Source organism: Paroedura picta, chromosome 1, assembly GCF_049243985.1.
Source record: "Paroedura picta isolate Pp20150507F chromosome 1, Ppicta_v3.0, whole genome shotgun sequence".
NCBI lineage: Eukaryota > Metazoa > Chordata > Lepidosauria > Squamata > Gekkonidae > Paroedura > Paroedura picta.
In genome coordinates this window covers 10931540-10955072 of record NC_135369.1, presented here as the reverse complement: position 1 = coordinate 10955072, position 23533 = coordinate 10931540, and the positions used below count along the sequence as shown (strand labels likewise).

General features: G+C 54.2%; 1 protein-coding gene across 1 annotated transcript in view; it reads right to left on the bottom strand.

The window, feature by feature from the left end:
* The window catches only part of INTS3 (integrator complex subunit 3), a 129829-nt gene that overhangs the window by 45647 nt on the left and 60649 nt on the right, over positions 1-23533 (bottom strand). The window contains exons 9-16 of the mRNA XM_077321205.1: positions 18452-18549; positions 17384-17575; positions 13543-13630; positions 12662-12741; positions 12449-12540; positions 10614-10720; positions 7676-7795; positions 4720-4849 (exon numbers count right to left, since the gene is read on the bottom strand). Coding sequence (XP_077177320.1) covers positions 4720-4849; positions 7676-7795; positions 10614-10720; positions 12449-12540; positions 12662-12741; positions 13543-13630; positions 17384-17575; positions 18452-18549 — 907 coding nt within the window. The remainder of the gene's footprint in view (positions 1-4719; positions 4850-7675; positions 7796-10613; positions 10721-12448; positions 12541-12661; positions 12742-13542; positions 13631-17383; positions 17576-18451; positions 18550-23533) is intronic.

Genomic DNA, 23533 nt, shown 5'->3' with positions numbered 1-23533 from the left:
CTATATCTTAAGTCATTTTTTCTCCAGGCTAAACAGACCAAGCTACATTAACCTTTCCTCATACGACTTGGTCTCCAAACCGCTCACCAAAAGCAGCTCCCTACAATTTTGAAGAGTTACTGCTAAGAGGTAAGCATCCCCTCTCCCTCATCCCCAGCTTGGTGGAGTGGTTAGGTTAGGAGTGCGGGCTTCTAATCTGATGAGCCGGGTTCGATTCCGCGCTCCTATATATGCAGCCAGATGGATGACCTTGGGCTTGCCATGGTGCTAATCAAGATGTTCTGACCGAGCAGGAATCTCCGGGCTCTCTCAGCCTCACCCACCTCACAGGGTGTCTGTTGTGGGGAGAGGAAAGGGAAGGTGAATGTAAGCCTCTCTGAGACTCCTTTGGGTAGAGAAAAGCGGCATATAGGAACCAACTCTTCTTCTTAAGTAATCTCATTGCTCTGTCAGCCTCTCCTCCCTCACAGGGTGTCTGTTGTGGGGAGAGGAAAGGGAAGGCGAATGTAAGCCTCTCTGAGACTCCTTTGGGTAGAGAAAAGCGGCATATAGGAACCAACTCTTCTTCTTAAGTAATCTCAGGGCTCTCTCAGCCTCCCCTCCCTCACAGGGTGTCTGTTGTGGGGAGAGGAAAGGGAAGGCGAATGTAAGCCACTTTGAGCCTCCTTTGGGTAGAGAAAAGCGGCATCTAAGAACCAACTCTTCTTCTTCTTCAGTAATCTCTGGGCTCTCTCAGCCTCACCCACCCCACAGGGTGTCTGTTGGGGGGAGAGGAAAGGGAAGGCAATTGGAAGCCACTTTGAGACTCCTTTGGCTAGAGAAAAGTGACATATAAGAACCAACTCTTCTTCTTCTTCAGTAATCTCAGGGCTCTCTCAGCCTCACCCACCCCACAGGGAGTCTGTTGTGGAGAGAGGAAAGGGAAGGCAATTGGAAGCCGCTATGAGACTCCTTTGGGTAGAGAAAAGCGGCATGTAGGAACCAACTCTTCTTCTTCTTAAGTAATCTCAGGGCTCTCTCAGCCTCACCACCTCACAGGATGTCTGTTGTGGGGAGAGGAAAGGGAAGGCGAATGTAAGCCACTTTGAGCCTCCTTTGGGTAGAGAAAAGCGGCATCTAAGAACCAACTCTTCTTCTTCTTCAGTAATCTCTGGGCTCTCTCAGCCTCACCCACCCCACAGGGTGTCTGTTGGGGGGAGAGGAAAGGGAAGGCAATTGGAAGCCACTTTGAGACTCCTTTGGCTAGAGAAAAGCGGCATATAAGAACCAACTCTTCTTCTTCTTCTTCAGTAATCTCAGGGCTCTCTCAGCCTCCCCTCCCTCACAGGGTGTCTGTTATGGAGAGAGGAAAGGGAAGGCGACTGTAAGCCGCTTTGAGACTCCTTCGGGTAGAGAAAAGCGGCATATAGGAACCAATTCTTCTTCTTCTTCAGTAATCTCAGGGCTCTCTCAGCCTCACTTCCCTCACAGGGTGTCTGTTGTGGGGAGAGGAAAGGGAAGGCGACTGTAAGCCACTTTGAGACTCCTTCTGGTAGAGAAAAGCAACATATAAGAACCAACTCTTCTTCTGCTGCTTCTCTCTCTGACAGTTTATAGTCATCCCTAGGGCAGCCATTTTGTAGTGGCCCCGCCTCCCCCAGCAGCCATTTTGCAGCTGCACCCTACGCCAGAATTCCAGAGACGCCAAAACTTCAATAACAGAATGAGTGTTTTTGCGGTCTGAAATCCCAAACGATCTCCCGGTGTGGCTTTGGTTTTCTCCTCACAGGACATTCCGGAGCGAAGGCCTGAAGCGGCAAACGGCTTGGAACCCGACACCGTTATCCGAAAAAGTGAAAAGCCCTTCCTACTCCCCTCCTCCCTCCCCATTGGCCCTGGCTCTCCCCTTCGCTCCAGCTACAAAAAAAGGAGAGGGAGGGAGCCATTCTGCAGACTCTGGAAAACAAGCCTATTAAATGTACTTAGTCATGACAGGACCGCTTTTATAATGTGAGCCGGGCCAAAGGGCCTTTTGCTGTCGAGGGGAGCTCTGAAATCCCCATGCGGGCGGCCCGGCTCCAAGGAGAGCAGGCAGTGCACAGGCTGTGCAGGCGGCCGGGCCAAGAGAGAGCGTTCTGTGTGTGTGTCGCTGGCCAAAGAGCTGCTGAGGCGGGAGGAGAGAGGCACAGGCCCTGCTAGCGGCTGGAGAAAGCAGCTCCCTGTCGCGACCACCCTCGCAGGGTTGTTGCAGGGTGATGGGAACGAAAGCCGTCAAAGAACGGTCCTGAAATAATTCTGGAAAGTTCCGCATACCGGAGCCCGTGCCTGGAAAACTATGAGCATTGTGCCTGGAAATGACACACACTGGAGACATTTGAAGACGCTGGTCCGGCTGACGAGTTCTGTTCTGTTCTGTGGGACAGTGTGTACGTTTGCGAGGGGGGAGAAGGAAAGGGGAAGCTTTGTTTTGCTGCCGTGTTTCGTGATCAGGAACTAGCGTCCAGGAACTACCAATGAATACAGCAGGTGGTAACAGGACATGGGGAGTGTCCAGAAACAGCCAGGAACAGAGAGGCCTGCTGGGTGACCTTGGGCCAGTCCCAGTTCTCTCCGAGCTCTCTCAGCGTCACCTGTCTCACAAGTGTCTGTTGTGGGAAGAGGAAGGCAATTGTAAGCTTTTTAGAAACACATGAGGCCTGCTAGGCGACCTTAACCATTCTCTTAAGAGGAAGGAAAGGCGATTGTAAGCTGCTTGCCGTCTTCAGGAAAGTCTGAAAGCAGCTTGTGGTTGGATTTTCTTCTCTTCCTCGCAACAGGCACCTTGTGCGGCAGGTGGGGCCAAGAGAGCTGTGAGAGAACTGGGACTGGCCCAAGGTGACCCAGCAGCTCTCCTTAACGTAGAAAAAAATGGAATGTAAAAAACAAATCTTCTCCGCTAGCCCAGGGTCCTTGTTAGGAGAAAGTGGACGGAGAGGATGTGAACAGGTAACATGCATTGTCCCAGGCCCTTTGTGGAAAGGATAGGAGAAAATGAAAACTAAATAAATGATTGGAGAAGAAAAAGAGTAGGAAACATTCACATCTCTGTCTCCTACAAGGTTTGACGTATGGCCCACGCCTGAGCTCCCAGCACCTTCCCCCTTTCCTCAAACCTCTGTTCTCATGAGGGCTAGAAACCTTCTTTCAGAAACAAAAAGGGGGTTCTGATTCAGGGACCCAGCGAAGTGACACACACCTATGCCAGGAGCAGAAATAAGCAGACCTTCCCTCAGGATTCCCTCAGTACAGTTTCTTTTCCTGTTTTTCTTGTTGAAAGTTCAAAACAGGAAAAAAGAACAAGAGTTCATTTAGCCCAAACGGGCTCCAGGCTAAGCACAGCACATTCCGGGAATATGCCCCTGTGAGCTCCTTATCCCAGTGGAGCCTTCAAGGCTGGAGCACATGAGTGAGAAGGCATGTAAAAGCAGAGCCCTGCTGGATAATACCACAGGTCCCTCCAGTCCAGCCTCCTCCTGCCTCACACAGGGGCCAGCCAGTCCCTCTGCAGGGCCAGCCACAGGGCAGGGAGGCCGAGGCCTTCCCCTCATAAGGACACAGGAGAGCCTTGCTGGGTCAGACCAGGGAGGGTCCCTCCAGTCCAGCCTCCTGCCTCACCCAGGGGCCAGCCAGTCCCTCTGCAGGGCCAGCAACAGGGCAGGGAGGCTGAGGCCTTCCCCTCAAAAGGACACAGGAGAGCCCTGATGGGTCAGACCAGGGAGGGTCCCTCCAGTCCAGCCTCCTGCCTCACTCAGGGGCCAGCCAGTCCCTCTGCAGGGCCAGCCACAGGGCAGGGAGGCCGAGGCCTTCCCCTCATAAGGACACAGGAGAGCCTTGCTGGGTCAGACCAGGGAGGGTTCCTCCAGTCCTGCCTCCTGCCTCACCCAGGGGCCAGCCAGTCCCTCTGCAGGGCCAGCAACAGGGCAGGGAGGCCGAGGCCTTCCCCTCATAAGGACACAGGAGAGCCCTGCTGGGTCAGACCAGGGAGGGTCCCTCCAGTCCAGCCTCCTGCCTCACTCAGGGGCCAGCCAGTCCCTTTGCAGGGCCAGCAAGAGGGCAGGGAGGCCGAGGCCTTCCCCTCATAAGGACACAGGAGAGCCCTGCTGGGTCAGACCAGGGAGGGTTCCTCCAGTCCAGCCTCCTGCCTCACCCAGGGGCCAGCCAGTCCCTCTGCAGGGCCAGCAACAGGGCAGGGAGGCCGAGGCCTTCCCCTCCGAAGGGCACAGGAGAGCCCTGCTGGGTCAGACCAGGGAGGGTCCCTCCAGTCCAGCCTCCTGCCTCACCCAGGGGCCTGCCAGTCCCTCTGCAAGGCCAGCAACAGGGCAGGGAGGCCGAGGCCTTCCCCTCATAAGGACACAGGAGAGCCCTGCTGGGTCAGACCAGGGAGGGTCCCTCCAGTCCAGCCTCCTGCCTCACCCAGTGACCAACAGGAGGGCGAACGATTTTGAAGGTGAGAGACATTCAGGGGCGATTTGCCTTTGCCTGGATTTGCATAGCAACCCTGAACTTCCCAGTGGTTTCACATCCAAATACTGACCAGGGCCGACCACTTTCCGCTTCCGAGATCTGCCCTTTACAACCTTCTATCCTGCCTGCCTCCTTGGCTCTCTGTTCTCTCAGCTGGCCAATCCCTTCAGCCCGTCGTGCTGCAGCCAGGCGGCACTGAGGAGCCCCCCAGCACCCGGCTTTCTCCCCTGTACCAACCTCCCCTTCTGCAGAAGCAGGACCTTATCCTTCAAGGACTCGTCCAGCTGGTCCAGGAAAGGCGTGATGTCGACCGGCTCTTCCACGACGGCTTCTTTGATCGGGTGGAACCGGAACTCTCTCTTCTTCCCTGCAGGGCGGGGATGAGAGAAGCGGAGCACGTTCAAGGAGGAGAAAGAGCCACTCTGCCCTCCCCATGGGCCCTGCTGCCCTTGCCCAGATGAGGAGTCTAGGCCCACCTCTGGCCAGCACAGAAAACCAGGGTCTTATCTGCGCTACTTTATACAGCCGCTGGAAGGTCCCTGTTTCTGAGCCCAAGTGATTTGAGATCCTGATACCTGCATATTCCCCCAAAGAGCTTTAAGATCAGCAGACCAAAAGCTGCTCAGGATCTCTGGCCCCAAGGAGATCTAAATGGCTTCAACCAGGGCCAGGGCTTTTTCAGTCCTGGTGAAATGCCCTACCCAAGGATATCAGAGCCCTGTGGGACCTTAACTGGTGTTGCAGCGCTCGTCAAATGGAGCTGTTCTGCCAGGCTTTTGTCTGAAGCCGATATAATATCTGGAAGCGCCGGCGTCCAGTTTGGTGTCGTGGTTAGGAGTGCGGACTTCTAATCTGGCATGCTGGGTTCGATTCTGCGCTCCCCCACACGCAACCAGCTGGGTGATAAAACTGTTCTGACCAAGCAGTGATATCAGGGCTCTCTCAGCCTCACCTCCCTCACAGGGTGTCTGTTGTGGGGAGAGGAAAGGGAAGGTGACTGTAAGCCACTCTGAGACTCCTTCAGGTGGACCCCACCCCTCCGAGCCCATCATTGGCCATTTTGGGAGGGGGTGGGTGGGTTGACATGACCATATACGGTCATATCACCCACTAAAGGCTTAACAAATCATAAAAATACATTAAAAATTAATTAACTCCCACCAATTCACAAAACCATGGTTGAGAAACCCTGAACTAGAGAGAGGGCGGGAAATAAATACAAACATTGTTTTAAAAAAATTACCGGAATGACCCTCTTATCCCAGTGAGAGGCCTTCCTGCCTGGCCCATCAAGCCAAGAAGTCCACTTGGTGGGGGACGTGAGACAGGGTCTATTCAGTGGCAGCCCCACAATCACGAAACCATTTCCCCAGGGAGGTGAGCCTGGACCCCCCCACTTTCAGTGTTACAGGAGGCAGCGGGAGACTGGTTTTAAAGCAGTCCCAAATTGTGATTTCAAATACTGCTCTTCGTCCTTTTGTGTATTTTATTTGGGGCTTGTTTTACCTCTGCTGCAACCCGCCTCGAACTCCAGAAGGGTGAAAGGCGGCTAGCAAACGTTTTAAACAAAACAAACTCCCTACACCTAGAAAGCTAGCGTGCCAGGAAAGGAGGGGCCTTCGGTCATCTGACTCAGCACTTGGAAATGAACAGCCCAGCCCTTGGTTTGAAGCTAATGCCTGCCGGGAGCTGGCAACGGGCCAACACCGCACAGAAGATGCCAGGTCTCATTCTCCACTCCGGCCGTTAAGGGAGCAGCCAGGAATTTCGCACCACAGGGCAGGGAGCGGTGAGGTCACCACGGACCCCCGAGGGACGAATCCACCAGCCGTGCTTCCTGCGCAAGCATTGTGCTCTGGCCTTTGTTCTGCCATCTGGGCCTGCAAGGGCACATGGTGTTTTTGCAGGGAAGCATCTCTCCCTTTTTCTCTCAACTCAAGCACACTGCATAAAGGATACCGGTCTCGTGGGCTGCCTTGCCTCCTTCTGGCTTTCTCACAGCCTGGCCCTGTTCCACCTGCTTCTATCATGCAGGGCCTCAGAGGAGCGGTGTGACGTCCAGGCCCCGGTGGTTTTGCTGGCCCCAGTTGCTTGATTCCATCCAAGAACCAGGTGTGCTTTTTATCAGAAGGTCCTGGAGCAAAACCACTCCGTTGGTGTCCTTTCATCCATCCCGCCTGCCTTGCGGAAGCCAGAACGAGAAAGGCTCCCATTTTGGCAGTGGGAGAGGAGCTCACCCCCCCCTCCGTGCAGAAGGGAAGTGTGTGCTTTAAGGGCCTTGCGTACTTTTGTCAGGTACCAGAAGTATGCATGCACACGAAAGATTATAAAGCTCAGGAATAAAACTCCGTCGGCCTTTATACATGATCCAGCAAGACACATGGGCCTTCTCTAAAAAAAAAACAGCTGGACAGATCCTGCCTTGAACCTTCGGTCAGATGGCTCTCCAGCCTCTGTTTAAAAATCCCCAAAGATGGAGAACCCACCACCTCCCGAGGAAGCCTGTTCCACTGAGGAACCGCTCTGACTGTCAGGAACTTCTTCCGGATGTTCAGATGGAATTTCTTTTGCATTAATTTCATCCCATTGGTTCTGGTCCGTCCCTCGGGGGCAAGATTGAACAAGAGTTCCAGAGGGCAGCAAGCAACTTTGAGCACAGTGTGAGATTAGGCAGGACCACTGTAGATGACCTCTGATGGGGCTCTAGGGGGGCTGCCTCCAGAAGGAAAGCTTAGCCAAAGTCAAGCTGGCTTTTGTTGCACCTCTGGAAATCGAGCCAGGGTTAAGGCACAAATGACGGTGACCTGCCAACCGCGGCTAAGTCTCCCAACTGCTCCATGCTGCACCTAGCGGGAGGAAAAGGCCTCCCAAAACAGGCTGCTGTGACATCGCCCTACCCTGTGGTTCAGGTGGGTCGCTGTGGTGGTTTGAAGGAGCAGAGCAAGCTTTGAGTCCAATGGCACTTTGAAGACCAACCATGGTTTATTCAAGGCGCCTTGAATAAACCTTAGTTGGTCTTCAAGATGCCATTAGACTCAAAGTTTGTTCTTCCCACGGTGTCCGTGAGGCCCTTTGATTTCTGAACTGTACACTAAAAGGGGATAGGGGGTGGGGGTGATGCCTGTGACTTACAGGGCGTTGGCAACAGAGACCCTCTCAATCTGGGCAGCCACCCCTGCCCGGACCGCCTCACCTTTGCTATTCAAGTCTTCCTCGTCATCGCTGAAGGCGGCCTCTGCGTTGTCGTAGCAACTGTCGTCCTTATCGGACATGTGATTGTCCATCTCCATGGAAACCGGCTCCTCTATTTTGACTGCAAGGAGGAAGGAAAGAGAGATTTGGCGGGGGGATGCTGCCGGCTTGCTCCATCGCCACCACCCGGATGCGAGGCTAGGGGGGGCTAGTAGGGGGAAGGCTGCCCTGCCTGGTTCTAGGGAGCTGCTGAGGCAAAGTCAGAGGGCAGAACTGGGAGAGAGGTCAAGCAGGGGTGGCTGGGGCATTTTGGGCAGTGGAGGCCGAAGTCCGTCAAACTTTTCTCCTAGGCTATCGAGAAGCTGCCGTGAGCCGGTTACGGGAGCGGCGAGGTATAAAATGAATTCTAAATATATTTTTTAAAAATGAAGGTCCTTCAACCACCCTTCTGCTCTGAGAAATCGAGAGAGAGCAAGGAACTGGTCCAAGGTCAAATTGCAGTTAAGTTTAGTTTTATTATTTATTTGTTTGCTTGTTTGTATTTTTATACCACCCATTCTTTGCAGCTCTGGGCAGTTTACATGGAACATATTATGGTTACAGACCAGGCACAAGGTGGTATGAAACACCCATTAAAACCAGGAACTAAAACATCTTAAAACATAGTAATCCAAAATAGAATACATAAACACAGCTGTCCAGTTCACTTGAAACAGGCCATTCTGTTACGAATTTTCATCGCTGCTGCACAGAACTTAGCAACACCGTAGGTTGTATCCTTATCTATACCTGTAAGCAGCAGAGAAATAGTAAGTTTCACGGCCAGGTGAAAATGCAGAACTGGGTTTCCTCCCAGGCAGCGTTTGCTGTTCTAACCTAGCCTTGTAAAAACCTTTTGACCATGGAAGAAGCCCGGAAATATTTTTCAGGCTCTGAGGAGTCTGATGTGATCTGGCCACGCCTCCCTGCCATGCCCGAGGAGGACAGAGCCTGAATGAGTTTGGGCCATCTGGCTTGAGGTCTATAGCAAAAGGCCTTTATTCACAGAGAGAGCCAGCTTGGTGTAGTGGTTAGGAGTGTGGATTTCTAATCTGGCGAGCCGGGTTTGATTCCCTGCTCCCCCACATGCAGCCAGCTGGGTGACCTTGGGCTTGCCACAGCACTGATAAAACTGTTCTGACTGAGCAGTAATTTCAGGGCTCTCTCAGCCTCCCTTCCCTCACAGGGTGTCTGTTGTGGGGAGAGGAAAGGGAAAGCAAATATAAGCCGCTTTGAGACTCCTTCAGGTAGAGAAAAGTGGCATATAAGAACCAACTCTTCTTCTTCATTTCTTCTCCGGAGTGGCATATGGGTTAAAAGCACTGGCCTAAGAGAGACATGGGTTCAGATCTCCGTTCAGCCCTGACGCTCACTGGCTGGCCTTGAAGCCAGACGCTCCCCTTTCTTGATCCACCCCACTCTGCAAGACCGTTGTGATGGGCAGAAAGAAGAAACCATGCATGCTGTCTTGAGTTCCCTTAAGGTGAGCGGTATACGGGAGAGAAAAAGGATCCTGCTTTCTGCCCGGCTCACGCCTCACTCTCTCCTCCCTCTCCCCTGGTCTGGTTCCTGCAATCCACCCTGCTTGGCGATACCCTCCCTCCCCGGCACTAAAGGCCGTTCGCTGCATCCCACACAACGCCCTTTGAGAGACCAAGAGGGCACGCCGTAGAAAGGCCGTTTCTCTGCCCGCTGCTGTAAACCGGTCAATTGCTAATGCCGCTCGGTGCTTTTCCCAGCCCTGGCATTTCGGCTTACGAGCTAATTTCCTCTCTCCTGCCCTTCTGCCGAGGCGTTCGTGGTTCTGTATGTCTTTTATTACTGCCCCTCTTGACGGTCTCCGTTGATCCAAAGAACCTCGGCTGTGCCACTGGTCTCTGGCATTTCAATCTTGTTTATCGCTACCCTTTGCTAATCGGGACTCCTGTTCCTTCGAAATTTGCACAGATTGCATTATTAGGGCAAGTAAACTGAGGATCCAGCACTGGATGCAACTTCCAGAGAAGCAGAAACTTTCATGTCTTTCCTTCCTTTTAAAGTTTCTAGTTCTTATGGAGGTAAAGGGCTTGGGACCCAGGCCCCGGATCATCCTCGTCACTGTCTTCTGCACCCTCTCCATTTTGTCCACGTACTTTTGGAAGGGAGGCCTTTAGAATTGCACACAAGACTCCAGGTGGGGCCTGAGCAATGTGGTAGACAGTGGGGCTACGGCAGTGGTTCTCAACCTGGGGGCCAGGACCCCATTGGGGGTTGAACGACCCTTTCACAGGGGTCGCGGCAGGGCAAGCAGTTTAGCCAGGGCAGGGGTGCCATCTACACAACAGCCTTGCGGGGCAGATTGAGAAAGCGTTCGTCTGTCCGGAGCAGCGGAAAAGAGCGAGATCGGCATGGTGGGACAAGTGGCAGAGCTGAACTGAGAAATCCCGGAAAAAAACCAATTTATATACAATCATGAACAACGGATCTTCACGCCATTGGTCAGTTTCGGTTTACTTTCTGTGAAAGAACCCTTAAATAATTTTCTGGTTGGGGGTCACCAAAACAGGAGGAACTGGATTAAAGGGTTGTGGCATTAGGAAGGTTGAGAACCACTGGGCTATGGCATCTTGAGCTTTTGACGTGATGCCTCTCTTGATACCGCCCAAGACTGCATTTGCCTTCTTTACTGCCACATCACACTGTCTGGTCCTACTTAGCTTACAAGCCACAAGTGCCCCAAGATCTCGTTCACAAACACGGCTGCCCAGAAGTGGATCCCCCATCCAGGATGCGTGAACTGGAAGCAAACGAACGGTCAAATACATTTCTGCCCTTTCTCCTAATCTGCAGAAGGCCGTAGTCTTCATGGCGATCCTGGAATTGGGGAAGGGCACACCTAACGGGGTGGTCTCCAATCCTACCTTCCACAGGAGGAGAGGGCGAACTGCAGAACTCGGGGAATTTCTCTCTCAGCATGGCCCGGAGCTCCTTGTCCAGCTTCGGGTTGTCGAAGAGGGGGGCCAGGTGCCTGCACAGATAGGAGAGAGAGAAATGTTGAGATTGAGAGGGATGTTCAGTTCCGCACGAAGAGTCAGTTGGAACAATGCAGAGTCCTCGTGGCACATGTTTGGTGGGAGTTCAGAGAGAGAAGAGCTGGTTATTTGCACCCTGCTTTTTACTAGAGAAAGGAGTCTCAAAGCGGCTTACTATCACCTTCCCTTCTTCTCCCTGTGAGGTAGGCGGGGCTGAGAGAGCTCTGGGAGACTTGGGATTGGCTCAAGAAGCCATCTTGGATCAGGACAAGGCCCATCTGGTCCAAACCCAGGTGCCATAAAGAGGTCCCCCCGTGGAGCAAGAACTCCAGAAGCCCTCCCATTGTTGCCCACCAAGTACCCAAAACATCAGAGAAGCCATGTTGGATCAGTCCAATGGCCCATCCAGTCCAACACTCTGTGCCACACAGTGGCCAAAACCTAGGAGCCATCAGAAGGTTCACCCATGGGCCTAGAACTCCAGAAGCCCTCCCACTGTGACCCTCCAATCACCAAGAACATCAGAGAAGCCATGTTGGATCAGGCCAATGGCCCATCCAGTCTAACACTCTGTGTCACACAGTGGCCAAAACCTAGGAGCCATCAGAAGGTTCACCCATGGGCCTAGAACTCCAGAAGCCCTCCCACTGTGACCCTCCAATCACCAAGAACATCAGAGAAGCCATGTTGGATCAGGCCAATGGCCCATCCAGTACAACACTCTGTGTCACACAGTGGCCAAAACCTAGGAGCCATCAGAAGGTTCACCCATGGGCCTAGAACTCCAGAAGCCCTCCCACTGTGACCCTCCAATCACCAAGAACATCAGAGAAGCCATGTTGGATCAGGCCAATGGCCCATCCAGTCCAACACTCTGTGCCACACAGTGGCCAAAACCTAGGAGCCATCAGAAGGTTCACCCATGGGCCTAGAACTCCAGAAGCCCTCCCACTGTGACCCTCCAATCACCAAGAACATCAGAGAAGCCATGTTGGATCAGGCCAATGGCCCATCCAGTCTAACACTCTGTGTCACACAGTGGCCAAAACCTAGGAGCCATCAGAAGGTTCACCCATGGGCCTAGAACTCCAGAAGCCCTCCCACTGTGACCCTCCAATCACCAAGAACATCAGAGAAGCCATGTTGGATCAGGCCAATGGCCCATCCAGTCCAACACTCTGTGTCACACAGTGGCCAAAACCTAGGAGCCATCAGAAGGTTCACCCATGGGCCTAGAACTCCAGAAGCCCTCCCACTGTGACCCTCCAATCACCAAGAACATCAGAGAAGCCATGTTGGATCAGGCCAATGGCCCATCCAGTCCAACACTCTGTGTCACACAGTGGCCAAAACCTAGGAGCCATCAGAAGGTTCACCCATGGGCCTAGAACTCCAGAAGCCCTCCCACTGTGGATTTCCAATCACCAAGAACACCGGAGAAGCCATGTTGGATCAGGCCAATGGCCCATCCAGCCCAAAACTTTTTGATAACGTGTGAATTTGCCTGAAGAGGAGAAAGAGCCACTTCTTAGCTTCATCGGGATTCGAACACGGCTCCGAAACCAGCATAATTTCTCAGCACACTACTGAAAGGAAGAACCATACTGCCTTGTCATGGATGGGGAGCCTGCCTTTGTGAGGCCAGAGGGAACCAGGAGTCCCAGAAACGGAAAAGGTGACAGTCTGGGCTGGCAACAAACTTTTCGAACTCGCAAGCCACTTACGCGAGGACCCGTTTCTCCACGATGTGGGTGAGGGAGTTGAAGACACCTTGCCGCACGTGGGCTTCCAGGGCGGGACAGAAATTAGGAATGATCTGCGGAGGAGGAGGGAGGGGAGAGAAGGACGGGAAGACGTTGCCATTTACAAAAGCATCTCCAAAATGGCAACCGAGCTCAGGCAGGTTCGAAGCCCCTGGGACGCTCTGCGGACCTTACCCGACACATGAAGTCCAGCAGGGTGGCCGTGATAGCCGGGTGCGGTTTCATGGAGTGGTGCATGACCAGAATGGCCGGTTCTGGAAAGCAAAGAAAGGCAAAATCTGGTTCAAGGAAAGCGGGATGGATAGTGATCATGGATGCTAGAGTTTCGTGAAACCTTGGGGGTTTCTTGACCGCTCTGGAAGAATTTCCCAAATGGGTGGGAGTTAATTACATATTTAAAAAATCTCCGAGTGGCTGACAATTGCCTATTCTTTCTGTCCCTGCGAAAGGCATCTTGTAGTAGGAGATAGAGCTGATAGAATAGGAACTTCCTAAGGATTTTCAGATCATCTTCTCCCATGTCCTGATTGGCTCAACAGGAAATGTCCTGCGCCTCTGAGCACGCTTCCTCCCTGCCCCTGCTTGCCTCCGGAACAGCACTCGAACAACAGAAGAATGACTGCAGATAAAAGTTAACTAGACAGTTAGCTCTCTCTCTCTCTCTCTCTCTCTCTCTGTATAGTTATTTCTCCTCTTACATAAAGCTCCCTTATTCTTTTAAGCAGCCTGGTGCCCGCTGCTCTCTCTGCCTATTCAAACTCTGCCAATGTCAGTCCCCGTCCCCACCCACTGCTGCTATACAGTCCCTCTTTGCAGCTTCACAGCAAGAAGCAAGCTGCCTTCCAGAGCTGCTGCCAACCTCCTCCCTGAAAAGAGCACGTCTGGAAAGCCAGGACAGGTGGAGCTGGGTGATACTACCTGCTGTGACTCTCTCGGCCGCTCTGGGACATAGAGGGAAGGGAGGTGGGGTTGGGGCGGAGGGACAGGACTTGGGCCCATCCCAGAGGAAAAGGGCTTTGCCGCGACCGGAGGAGAGAGCGAGGGCTCCGTCGTACCGATGTTCATGATGCTGTCCTTCTCGGGGTTGAAGAACAGCCAGTCGTAGAACAGGGCCAGCTTGGCATTGGAAGCGGCTACGTTGGACTAGATGGGGGAGAAAGAGAGAGGCGGTCGGTGAATGTGTCTTCGTAGTGGCCGTGCTCTGACCGGTGGCACTCTGAGCCCCAGGCCAAGCCAGTACAGAAGCCGCAAAGGAAGAAGAACTGGGTGGGGGGTTTTGTACCCTGCTTTTTTAGGAGAGAGCTCATAGAGAACTGTGACTGGCCCAAGGTCACCCAGCTGGATGCATGTGGTGGAGAGGGGAGTCGCATCCAAACCTCCAAAGTCACCTGGCAGACCTCACGTGTCTCAAAGCAGCTTACAGTCGCCTTCCCTTCCTTTCCCCACAACAGTCATCCTGTGAGGAAGGTGGGGCTGAGAGAGCTCTGGGAGAACTGGCTACGGTCCAAAGTCACCCAGCTGGCTGCATGTGGAGGAAGAGTGGAGTGGGGGATCAGACCCGGTTCTATGGATTAGAGGCCGCCACTCTTAACCACGATACCAAGCTGGACCCGCAGAGGACTCAGGGCAGGAATATGGCAACTCTTTTAATCTCTGACGGAAAACAAATCCTAGAGAGAAATGAGTACAGCAAAGGAGGAGGAGTGTAAAGGAGGAGTGCTCCATAATTCTGAGAGCGCCATGTTCTGAGGGGATTCCGGAAGGATACCATAGCACCTCCGGCCGAGGGACATCCCGTGAGAGCCAGCGGGGTGTCATGGCTAAGAGCAGTGGCCTCTAATCTGGAGAACCGGGCTTCCTTCCCGCTCCTCCACATGCAGCCAGCCGGGTGACCTTGGGTCAGTGACAGTTCTCTGAGAGCTCTCTCAGCCCCACCTACCTCACAGGGTGTTGTGGGGAGAGGAAGGAAAAGTTTTTGTAAGCCATTTTGAGACTCCTTCGGGTAGTGAAAAGCGGGAAATTAAAAAGCCAGCTCTTCTCTTCTTCTCTGTTGATGAGCGGCAAATGCTTTTCCCCATGGTGTAGTGATAAAGAGCAGAGGCCTCTAATCTGGAAACCTGGGTTCAATTCCCAACTCCTCCACATCACAGTTCTTTTAGAGCTGTCCTGGAAGAGCAGTTCTTCCAGAGCTTCCAGACGCACCTCCCTCACAGAATGTCCGTTGTGGAGAGAGGAAAGGAAAGGTGACAGGCTAAGCTGTTTTAAACTCCTTCGGGTAGTAAAAAGCAGGGTATAAAAAACCAGCTCCTTGGTCTCAACCCTGCCCAGAGAGCGCATGACGAATCTACCGCCCTTGTAGGCAACCGCCCTGTCCAGCTTGATCCTGTCCAGGAATGTTGGGTGAAAGGAAATGTGGGTTATGTTACTGGAGAGCCAAGCCAGGCTCCAGGACTTAATGAGTCAGGATGCTGTTTTAATTAGCGGCAGGAACAGGAGATGCCGGGAATACTAAGGGGGGGGGGGGATGACAGAGAGAGTGTCTCTTCCAGCTGTTGTGGTATAAACCCAAAAGGCACAATGCTGAGGTCATTTCTTGAACTGAGAGCAAAGCAACACCACCCCCCAGGGAATGCGTGAAGCTGTATTGCAGGAGGCCTTAGATTATTCCCTGAATTTTGTTTCTCACAGAGCAAGCAGAGTTTGTGGAGTACAAATACACTCTCTGACCCCCCAAAAAAACACCCATAGAAGAGCTTGCTTGCTACTTTCCCGGTTGACATACTGGCTGGGAAACAGCATGCAAGAAGTGAGGGTCCATCTAGTCCAGCCTCCTGCCTCACCCAGGGGCCAGCCAGTCCCTCTGCAGGGCCAGCAACAGGGCAGGGAGGCCGAGGCCTTCCCCTCATGAGGACACAGGAGAGCCCTGCTGGGTCAGACCAGGGAGGGTCCCTCCAGTCCAGCCTCCTGCCTCACACAGGGGCCAGCCAGTCCCTCTGCAGGGCCGGCAACAGGGCAGGGAGGCCGAGGCCTTCTCCCCATAAGGACACAGGAGAGCCCTGCTGGGTCAAACCAGGGAGGGTCCCTCCAAGTCCAGCCTCCTGCCTCACCCAGGGGCCAGCCAGTCCCTCTGCAGGGCCAGCAACAGGGCAGGGAGGCCGAGGCCTTCCCCGAATAAGGACACAGGAGAGCCCTGCTGGGTCAGACCAGGGAGGGTCCCTCCAGTCCAGCCTCCTGCCTCACACAGGGGCCAGCCAGTCCCTCTGCAGGGCCAGCCACAGGGCAGGGAGGCCGAGGCCTTCCCCTCATAAGGACACAGGAGAGCCCTGCTGGGTCAAACCAGGGAGGGTCCCTCCAAGTCCAGCCTCCTGCCTCACCCAGGGGCCAGCCAGTCCCTCTGCAGGGCCAGCAACAGGGCAGGGAGGCCGAGGCCTTCCCCGAATAAGGACACAGGAGAGCCCTGCTGGGTCAGACCAGGGAGGGTCCCTCCAGTCCAGCCTCCTGCCTCACACAGGGGCCAGCCAGTCCCTCTGCAGGGCCAGCAACAGGGCAGGGAGGCCGAGGCCTTCCCCTCATAAGGACACAGGAGAGCCCTGCTGGGTCAGACCAGGGAGGGTCCGTCCAGTCCAGCCTCCTCCCTCACACAGGGGCCAGCCAGTCCCTCTGCAGGGCCAGCAACAGGGCAGGGAGGCCGAGGCCTTCCCCTCATAAGGACACAGGAGAGCCGTGCTGGGTCAGACCAGGGAGGGTCCCTCCAGTCCAGCCTCCTGCCTCACACAGGGGCCAGCCAGTCCCTCTGCAGGGCCAGCAACAGGGCAGGGAGGCCGAGGCCTTCCCCTCATAAGGACACAGGAGAGCCCTGCTGGGTCAGACCAGGGAGGGTCCCTCCAGTCCAGCCTCCTGCCTCACCCAGGGGCCAGCCAGCCCGTCTGCAGGGCCAGCAACAGGGCAGGGAGGCCGAGGCCTTCCCCTCATAAGGACACAGGAGAGCCCTGCTGGGTCAGACCAGGGAGGGTCCCTCCAAGTCCAGCCTCCTGCCTCACCCAGGGGCCAGCCAGTCCCTCTGCAGGGCCAGCAACAGGGCAGGGAGGCTGAGGCCTTCCCCTCATAAGGACACAGGAGAGCCCTGCTGGGTCAGACCAGGGAGGGTCCCTCCAGTCCAGCCTCCTGCCTCACCCAGGGGCCAGCCAGTCCCTCTGCAGGGCCAGCAACAGGGCAGGGAGGCCGAGGCCTTCCCCTCATAAGGACACAGGAGAGCCCTGCTGGGTCAGACCAGGGAGGGTCCCTCCAAGTCCAGCCTCCTGCCTCACCCAAGGGCCAGCCAGCCCGTCTGCAGGGCCAGCAACAGGGCAGGGAGGCCGAGGCCTTCCCCTCATAAGGACACAGGAGAGCCCTGCTGGGTCAGACCAGGGAGGGTCCCTCCAGTCCAGCCTCCTGCCTCACCCAGGGGCCAGCCAGTCCCTCTGCAGGGCCAGCCACACGGCAGGGAAGCTGAGGCCTTCCCCTGGATCAGACCAGCAGGGCTCTTCTGATGTTCTCATGAGGGGAAGGCCTCGGTTTGCCTGCCCTGTTCTTGGCCCTCAAAAGTAACTGACTGGCCACTGCATAAGATGCCAGACTTTCACATATTCCTCTGCCTCCATGATTCACTAGCTCAGCCCATTTGGCACGAAATCTTTGCACCCCGGTGAACACAGGAGGCTGAAGTCACCTCAGACGTTGTGAGCTCCCCCTCACTGGCAGTCTTCAAGCAGCCGGTGGACGAACCCTTGCCAGGGATGCTGAGCCGATCCGGCCCTGAGGGAGGGGGCTGGGCTAGATGGCCCACCTGGTTCAACCCCTTGAAAGCCTTCAGCCCACCAACAGCCGAGGAGCCCCCGCCTCCCGGAGTCGCCTTACCGTGCATGTGGTGAGCAGCCAGCCGATGATGGCCCAGCGAGGGAGGATGTCGGAGCTGAGCACCTCGTTGGACGGGTGGACCACCCCGCAGATGTAGCGGATGAGGTCGCAGCGCAGGGATTGGCTGTCCGGGGTGGACAGGTACTGCCTCTGGAACCAGTCTTGGTACCTCTTCTGCTGGCCGAAGCGCACCTAGGGGGAGGCAGAGGAAGAGGGCGGGCGTGGCAGGAGACTAGGCAAGTCAACCTTTGGTCCTCCAACCTGTGGCCCTCCAGATGTTCATGGACTACAATTCCCATGAGCCTCTGTCAGCATTCGCTGGCAGGGGCTCATGGGAATTGTAGTCCATGAACTTCTGGAGGGCCGCAGGTTGCCTACCCCTGCTTCTGAGCCACGCCGGCTTGGAAAGGGAAGGAGCAGGCTGCGTGCCTCCGGATGAGCCTCCGATCCTGCTACCCACACTGATAGGGATGCCGGCCTCCGGGTGGGACCTGGGGATCCTCCGGAATTACAGCCCGTCTCCAGGCGACAGAGACCAGCTCCCCTGGAGAAGAGTGTCACCATATGGCCTCATGCCCACTGAAGTCCCTCCCTTCCCCAAACCCCGCCTTCTGCAGGCTCCACCCCCAAAGCCCCTAGGTTTCCCCAACCCAGAGCTGGCAACCCTATACACGGAAGGGCTGCTTTTCACAGGGTACTGGTTGACCAGAGGGCCAAATCAACCGCCGTGTATTCTGGTGGGGGTCCAGTGACCGCAGCTACACCTCCCCTCCCTCCCAAGGGGGCCGGCAGCACCACTAAAGTGACCTTCCCAGCTGTGTTGACCTGCAGTGGAAGAGCGCAATTTGAATACGGCGCCACCTTAGGGACCGACAAGATTTCCCGGGCCCTTTGACTCTCGAACACCTTGAAATCCTGTTGGTCGTTCAGGTGCTACCACGCTCAAACCTGACTTCCGAGCTTTGACCCGTTCTGCGCTGGATTGCGTGACGTGGCCGGGGAGCTGCCCAGCTGTCGTGCGTTCTGCCCCCTCCTACCCCTGCCCCGGAGCTGGCGGGCCGGGCTTACCCGAGAAGTCATGAAGAGCAGCTTGGTCTCCATGTCCGGCGTCAGGCGGAAGGCCAGGAACTTGCGGGAAGTCCGGGTCTGCAGAAGCTGCAACAAGCCTGCAGGGGTGGGGAGAAAAGTTGCAGTCCATGGACATCTGGAGAGCCATTGTTTTGCCTGCCCTGGTCTAAGGCCTTTGACGGTGCCCAATGATGTATGCTATTTCAAAAACATGCATTCATAGAATCATAGAGTTAGAAGGGACTTCCTGGGTCATCTAGACCAACCCCCTGCACTATGCAGGACACTCACAACCCTCTCACTTATCTACTGTAACCTGCCACCCCCTTGAGCCTTTACAGAATCAGCCTCTCCGTCAGATAGCTCTGTTTAAAAATTTCCACCTCCTGAGGAAGCCTGTTCCACTGAGGAACTGCTCTAACTGTCAGGAACTTCTTCCGGATGTTTAGACGGAATTTCTTTTGAATTGATTCCATCCCATTGGATCTTGTCTGACCCTCTGCTGCATCCTCTACATGGCAACCTTTTAAATACTTGAAGATGGTGATCAGATCCCCTCTCAGTCGTCTCCTCTCCAGGCTAAACAGACCAAGCTCCCCAAACCTTTCCTCATACATATTTGTCTCCAAACCCCTCACCGTCTTCATCACCCTCCTCTGGACATTCAGAAGTTAATAGATCTAGATCAGGAGTCGCTTTCTGAAAACTCAACAAAAGAAGAAAAGCCACATTCCTATAATGAAGGCCAATCCTTTAAATTCTAATAAAATATAGCTGAGTCAACCTAATTCTGAGAGGAATACAGAGAATCCAAGAACTGGGAGACCCAGGTTCGAATTCTCCCTCTGCCACAGAAGGCCTGCTAGGCGGCATTGGTCAGTTCGCGCACTTTTGGCTCGTCCTGCCCTGCAGGGTGGTTGTGAGCATAAAAAGGAGCCGAGAGAAACACAGCAAGCTGCATTGGTACACCACCGGGGAGAAAGGTGGGCCGTGTGAAGTCCACCTGGCCTCAATGAGGGCTAGGACCTATTTGGCCTGGTGGAATTTATTTATTTATTTAAATTTATATACCACCTTCCCCTGAGGCTCAGAGCGGTTTACACAGAATGTAGAACAATACAAGGAACTTAGTTTTTCCATACGTATAGATAACCACAACAATAACATCATAACATTAATAACTGTCACAAAGGTAACTATAACAATGAACAAACAGGTCCAGGGGCAGAACGCATGAGTGGATTTCTGGGAGGGAGGGAGGGAGGGAGGGGCCCTGCAGATGTTCCTGGTTTCGCTCGGGTTCAATCGAATGCCTGGCGGAAGAGCTCCCTTTTGCAGCCCCTCCGGAACTGTTTTAGCTCTGTCAAGAGCCCTGATCTCCTCCGGGAGCTCTTTCCACCGGGACTGAGAAGGCTCTGGCCCTGGTTGAGGCCAGGAGGGCTTCTTTAGGGCCAGAGATCCAATAGCCAGTTGTTGTTGGTGGAGCATAAAGCTCTTTGAGGGGCATAGGCAGGGAACGAGCTCCCAGAAGAGCTAAGGGCCCTGTCGGAGCTAACTCAATTCCGCAGGGCCTGCAAGACGGAGCTCTTCCGCCAGGCATTTGGTTGAGGCCGGGCAGGCAGAAGATCTTGCCCCTCCTCCCTTGCATCTCCCGCTGGTTCCATCATCCCTGGAGACTTGGCAAGTCAGGAGAGGCGGCGTCTTAGTTTGTTGTGGGGAATCGCAGGCTTTTCTGTATTGCACGGTATTATATTTTTATGCGTTGCGTCATTTTTTATTGTCGTCAGCTGCCGCGAGCCGACAGACCGGGAGTGGCGGCCTATAAGTATAATAATAAAATTCCTGCATTCAAATAAATTAAGTTAAATTAATTAAAGTTGTCAGGCCCCAAAGCAGCTGCTCCAGCAATCCACGCTGCCCGGTCTTTGCTTGCCCAGTTCTCTCCGCTTGCTCGGCATTCAAATGCGGTGAGCCGCCGGCACGCAGAGGAGAAAATGTTTATTTATGTCTTTATAAGTGGGCTGTGTGTTTATTTTAGCTCAATATGTGTTCAGGCTGGGGAGGCGGAACGCGGGAGCGTGGCCACGTTCCCTGAAATTGGTGAAACCGGAGAGGCGGTTGAGAAAGACGGCTTGGGAGACGGACGGATTGACCTGCCTGGGTCTGTTGAGCAGTGCTCACTGCTCTCCCCCGGTGAAATCTGAATAAATTAGGCAAAACCAGATGTCAATTAGCCTGGCTTATACATATGGAAGAATTCAGCTGTTCTGAGTCTCCCAGGCTGAATTTTTAAAAATTAAAATATGGTATGCATACCGACTCCGAGAAGAGCTGAAGAGGAAAGAGCTGGTGGGGTTGGGGGCGGGGTTGTGCCCCACTTTTTACTACCTGCAGAAGTCTCCAAGCAGCTTAAAGTCACCTTCCTCTCTGCATAACAGACATCCTGTGAGGCAGGTGGGGCTGAGAGAGAGCTCTGAGAGAACTGAGATTGGCACAAGGTCACCCAGCAGGCCTTGTGTGTCTCAAAGCAGCTTACAGTCGCTTTCCCGTCCTCTCCCTTGCAACAGACACCCTGTGAGGCGGGTGGGGCTGAGAAAGCTCTGACAGGACGGCTCTGTGAGAACAGCTCTGAGAGAACTGTGACTGGCCCTAGGTTACTCAACTGGCTGCATGTGGAGTCGGGAATCAAACCCAGCTCTCCAGGGTAGAAGCCACTGCTCTTAACCACTACCCCACGCTGACTGCAGATCATCTAAAATTTTGTATTAAAAACACAAGAGCATCTTTGAGTATTTCACCAAAGGATGTTCAGAGCTGAGAAGAATTTGGATCTGTATTTTGTGGAAAGGTTGGGAGAGCTTGGCCTGTTTGGCCTGGAGAGGAGACGACTGAGAGGGGATCTGATAGCCATCTTCAAATATTTAAAAGGCTGCCATATGGAGGATGGAACAGAGTTGTTCTCTCTTGCCCCAGAGGGACTGACCAGAACCAATGGAATGAAATTAATTCAAAGGAAATTCCATCTAAACATCCGGAAGAAGTTCCTGACAGTCAGAGCGGTTCCTCAGTGGAACAGGCTTCCTCGGGAGGTGGTGGGTTCTCCATCTTTGGAAATGTTTAAACAGAGGCTGGAGAGCCATCTGATGAAGAGTCTGATCCTGTGAAGGCAAAGGGGTGGCAGGTGACAGTGGACGAGCAAGAGGGTTGTGAGTGTCCTGCACAGTGCAGGGGGTTGGCCTAGATGACCCAGGAGGTCCCTTCCAACTCTATGACTGTATGATTCTAAAAGCCTCACCCCACCACATCTTCTTAAAAAAAAAAAAAACACTTGCTGATCCTCATTGAGCAAGCGTTGGACTAGATCAGGGGTAGTCAAACTGCGGCCCCCAAGATGTCCATGGACTACAATTCCCAGGAGCCCCCTGCCAGCGAATGCTGGCAGGGGGCTCCTGGGAATTGTAGTCCATGGACATCTGGAGGGCAACAGTTTGACTACCCCTGGACTAGATGGTCTACGAAAAAGGGGGCTGGGGCGGCCAAAGGCACCATGTTGGTGAACCATATTTTAACCGCTGAACCTAGTGTGCCAATGGGTGCCAAGTTTGGGGGACCCAGCTGTCACTGCTGCACCACGCTGGCTCTTGCTGAGAGTTGGCAGCAGGATTGAATGGAACCAAAAAGATATCTGGAAAGCGTATGAGAAGAGACTCTCTGCTGAAGGAGGCCGGTGGAAGATGGTGGGGAAATGTCCTCTCCCGGAAGGGCTGCTAGGATTGCTAACAATACAATGGCCTTGGGCGGGAGTGAATCATTTATAATTATCTCTCCTGCCATCCAGCTCCTTGTTCTCCCATTCCCCCACCCACAGAGAGCGCGATTATGAAATCGGCCTCCCACCAACCTTCGTCTCTTGCCTGAAAACTAGATGCATAAATCTCACGCTGGAGGCAATTTATCCCTGCTGGCGACAGAGCAGGGCAAGGAGGAAGGAAAGGCTCAGGGAGTTGGGCGAGGCAGCAGGGCTCATCCCTTCCGGAACCGATCCATCCCGAAGATGGCGGCCAGAGCAGGGTCAGTCAGCTGTCCAACACGGCATGCAAAAATGATCTCCTATGCAGCCGGGACTCCCCGAATAAGCACGAAGGTGCCAAATTGGACTTGCTTAGCTGAAAGGCATTGGGCAATTTCATAAAAGCCGAAAAAGAGCTCTGCTGGATGGATCAGACCAGGGAGGGTCCCTCCAGTCCAGCCTCCTGCCTCACACAAATGCTGGCAGGGGCTCATGGGAATTGTAGTCCATGGACATCTGGAGGACCACAGGTTGACTACCCCTGATCCAGTCCAACCCCCTGCAGAATGCAGGAAATTCACAACCACCTGTCCACCCACAGTGAACCCAATTCCATGCCCAGAGTAGTCAAAGATCTCCGAAGGCCGGCTGATGCGAGCTCAGTGCCCAAGCTAAGCGCTCTGCACGTGCTCAGAGCCACTCTTGTTTGCTGCTGCACACAATCGCATTCGGACCCTCCCGGTGCTGAGCTCTTGCTCAGAGTAAGACTTCTGTTGTTCCAGAAAACTGTCCCAGAATTCCTGGAGGGAACGCATTTTCAGCCCTGGGAACACGAAAACTAAATTATAATTAAGAAGAACTTAACATGTTGACAGCACCGAGAGAAAAACGGCGTGTTCTCATAATTCCTAATTGAAGCGGCCTGGGCCGATTTGGTCACGCGGTTTGTCAAGGCAGACCGAAGGCGCCTTGTGAGGAACGTGGGTGTCCCTCTAGGACCCCTAGGTTCAGCGGAGGATCAACAAGCCCTGCCAAGAGCAGGAAATGAATCCAAATGGGTCGGTCAGCACCACCCAGCACGCTCCTCCACTGTCACCTGCCACCCCCTTGAGCCTTCACAGAATCAGCCTCTCCCTCAGATGGCTCTCCAGCCTCTGTTTAAATATTCTGCTAAGCAGAGGCTGGGGCTGCCTCAAGTTATCTCCAAGCGGCTAACGATCGCCTTCTCTTCCTCCCCCCACAACGGACACCCTGTGAGGCAGATGAAGCTGAGAGAGCTCTGAGAGAACCGT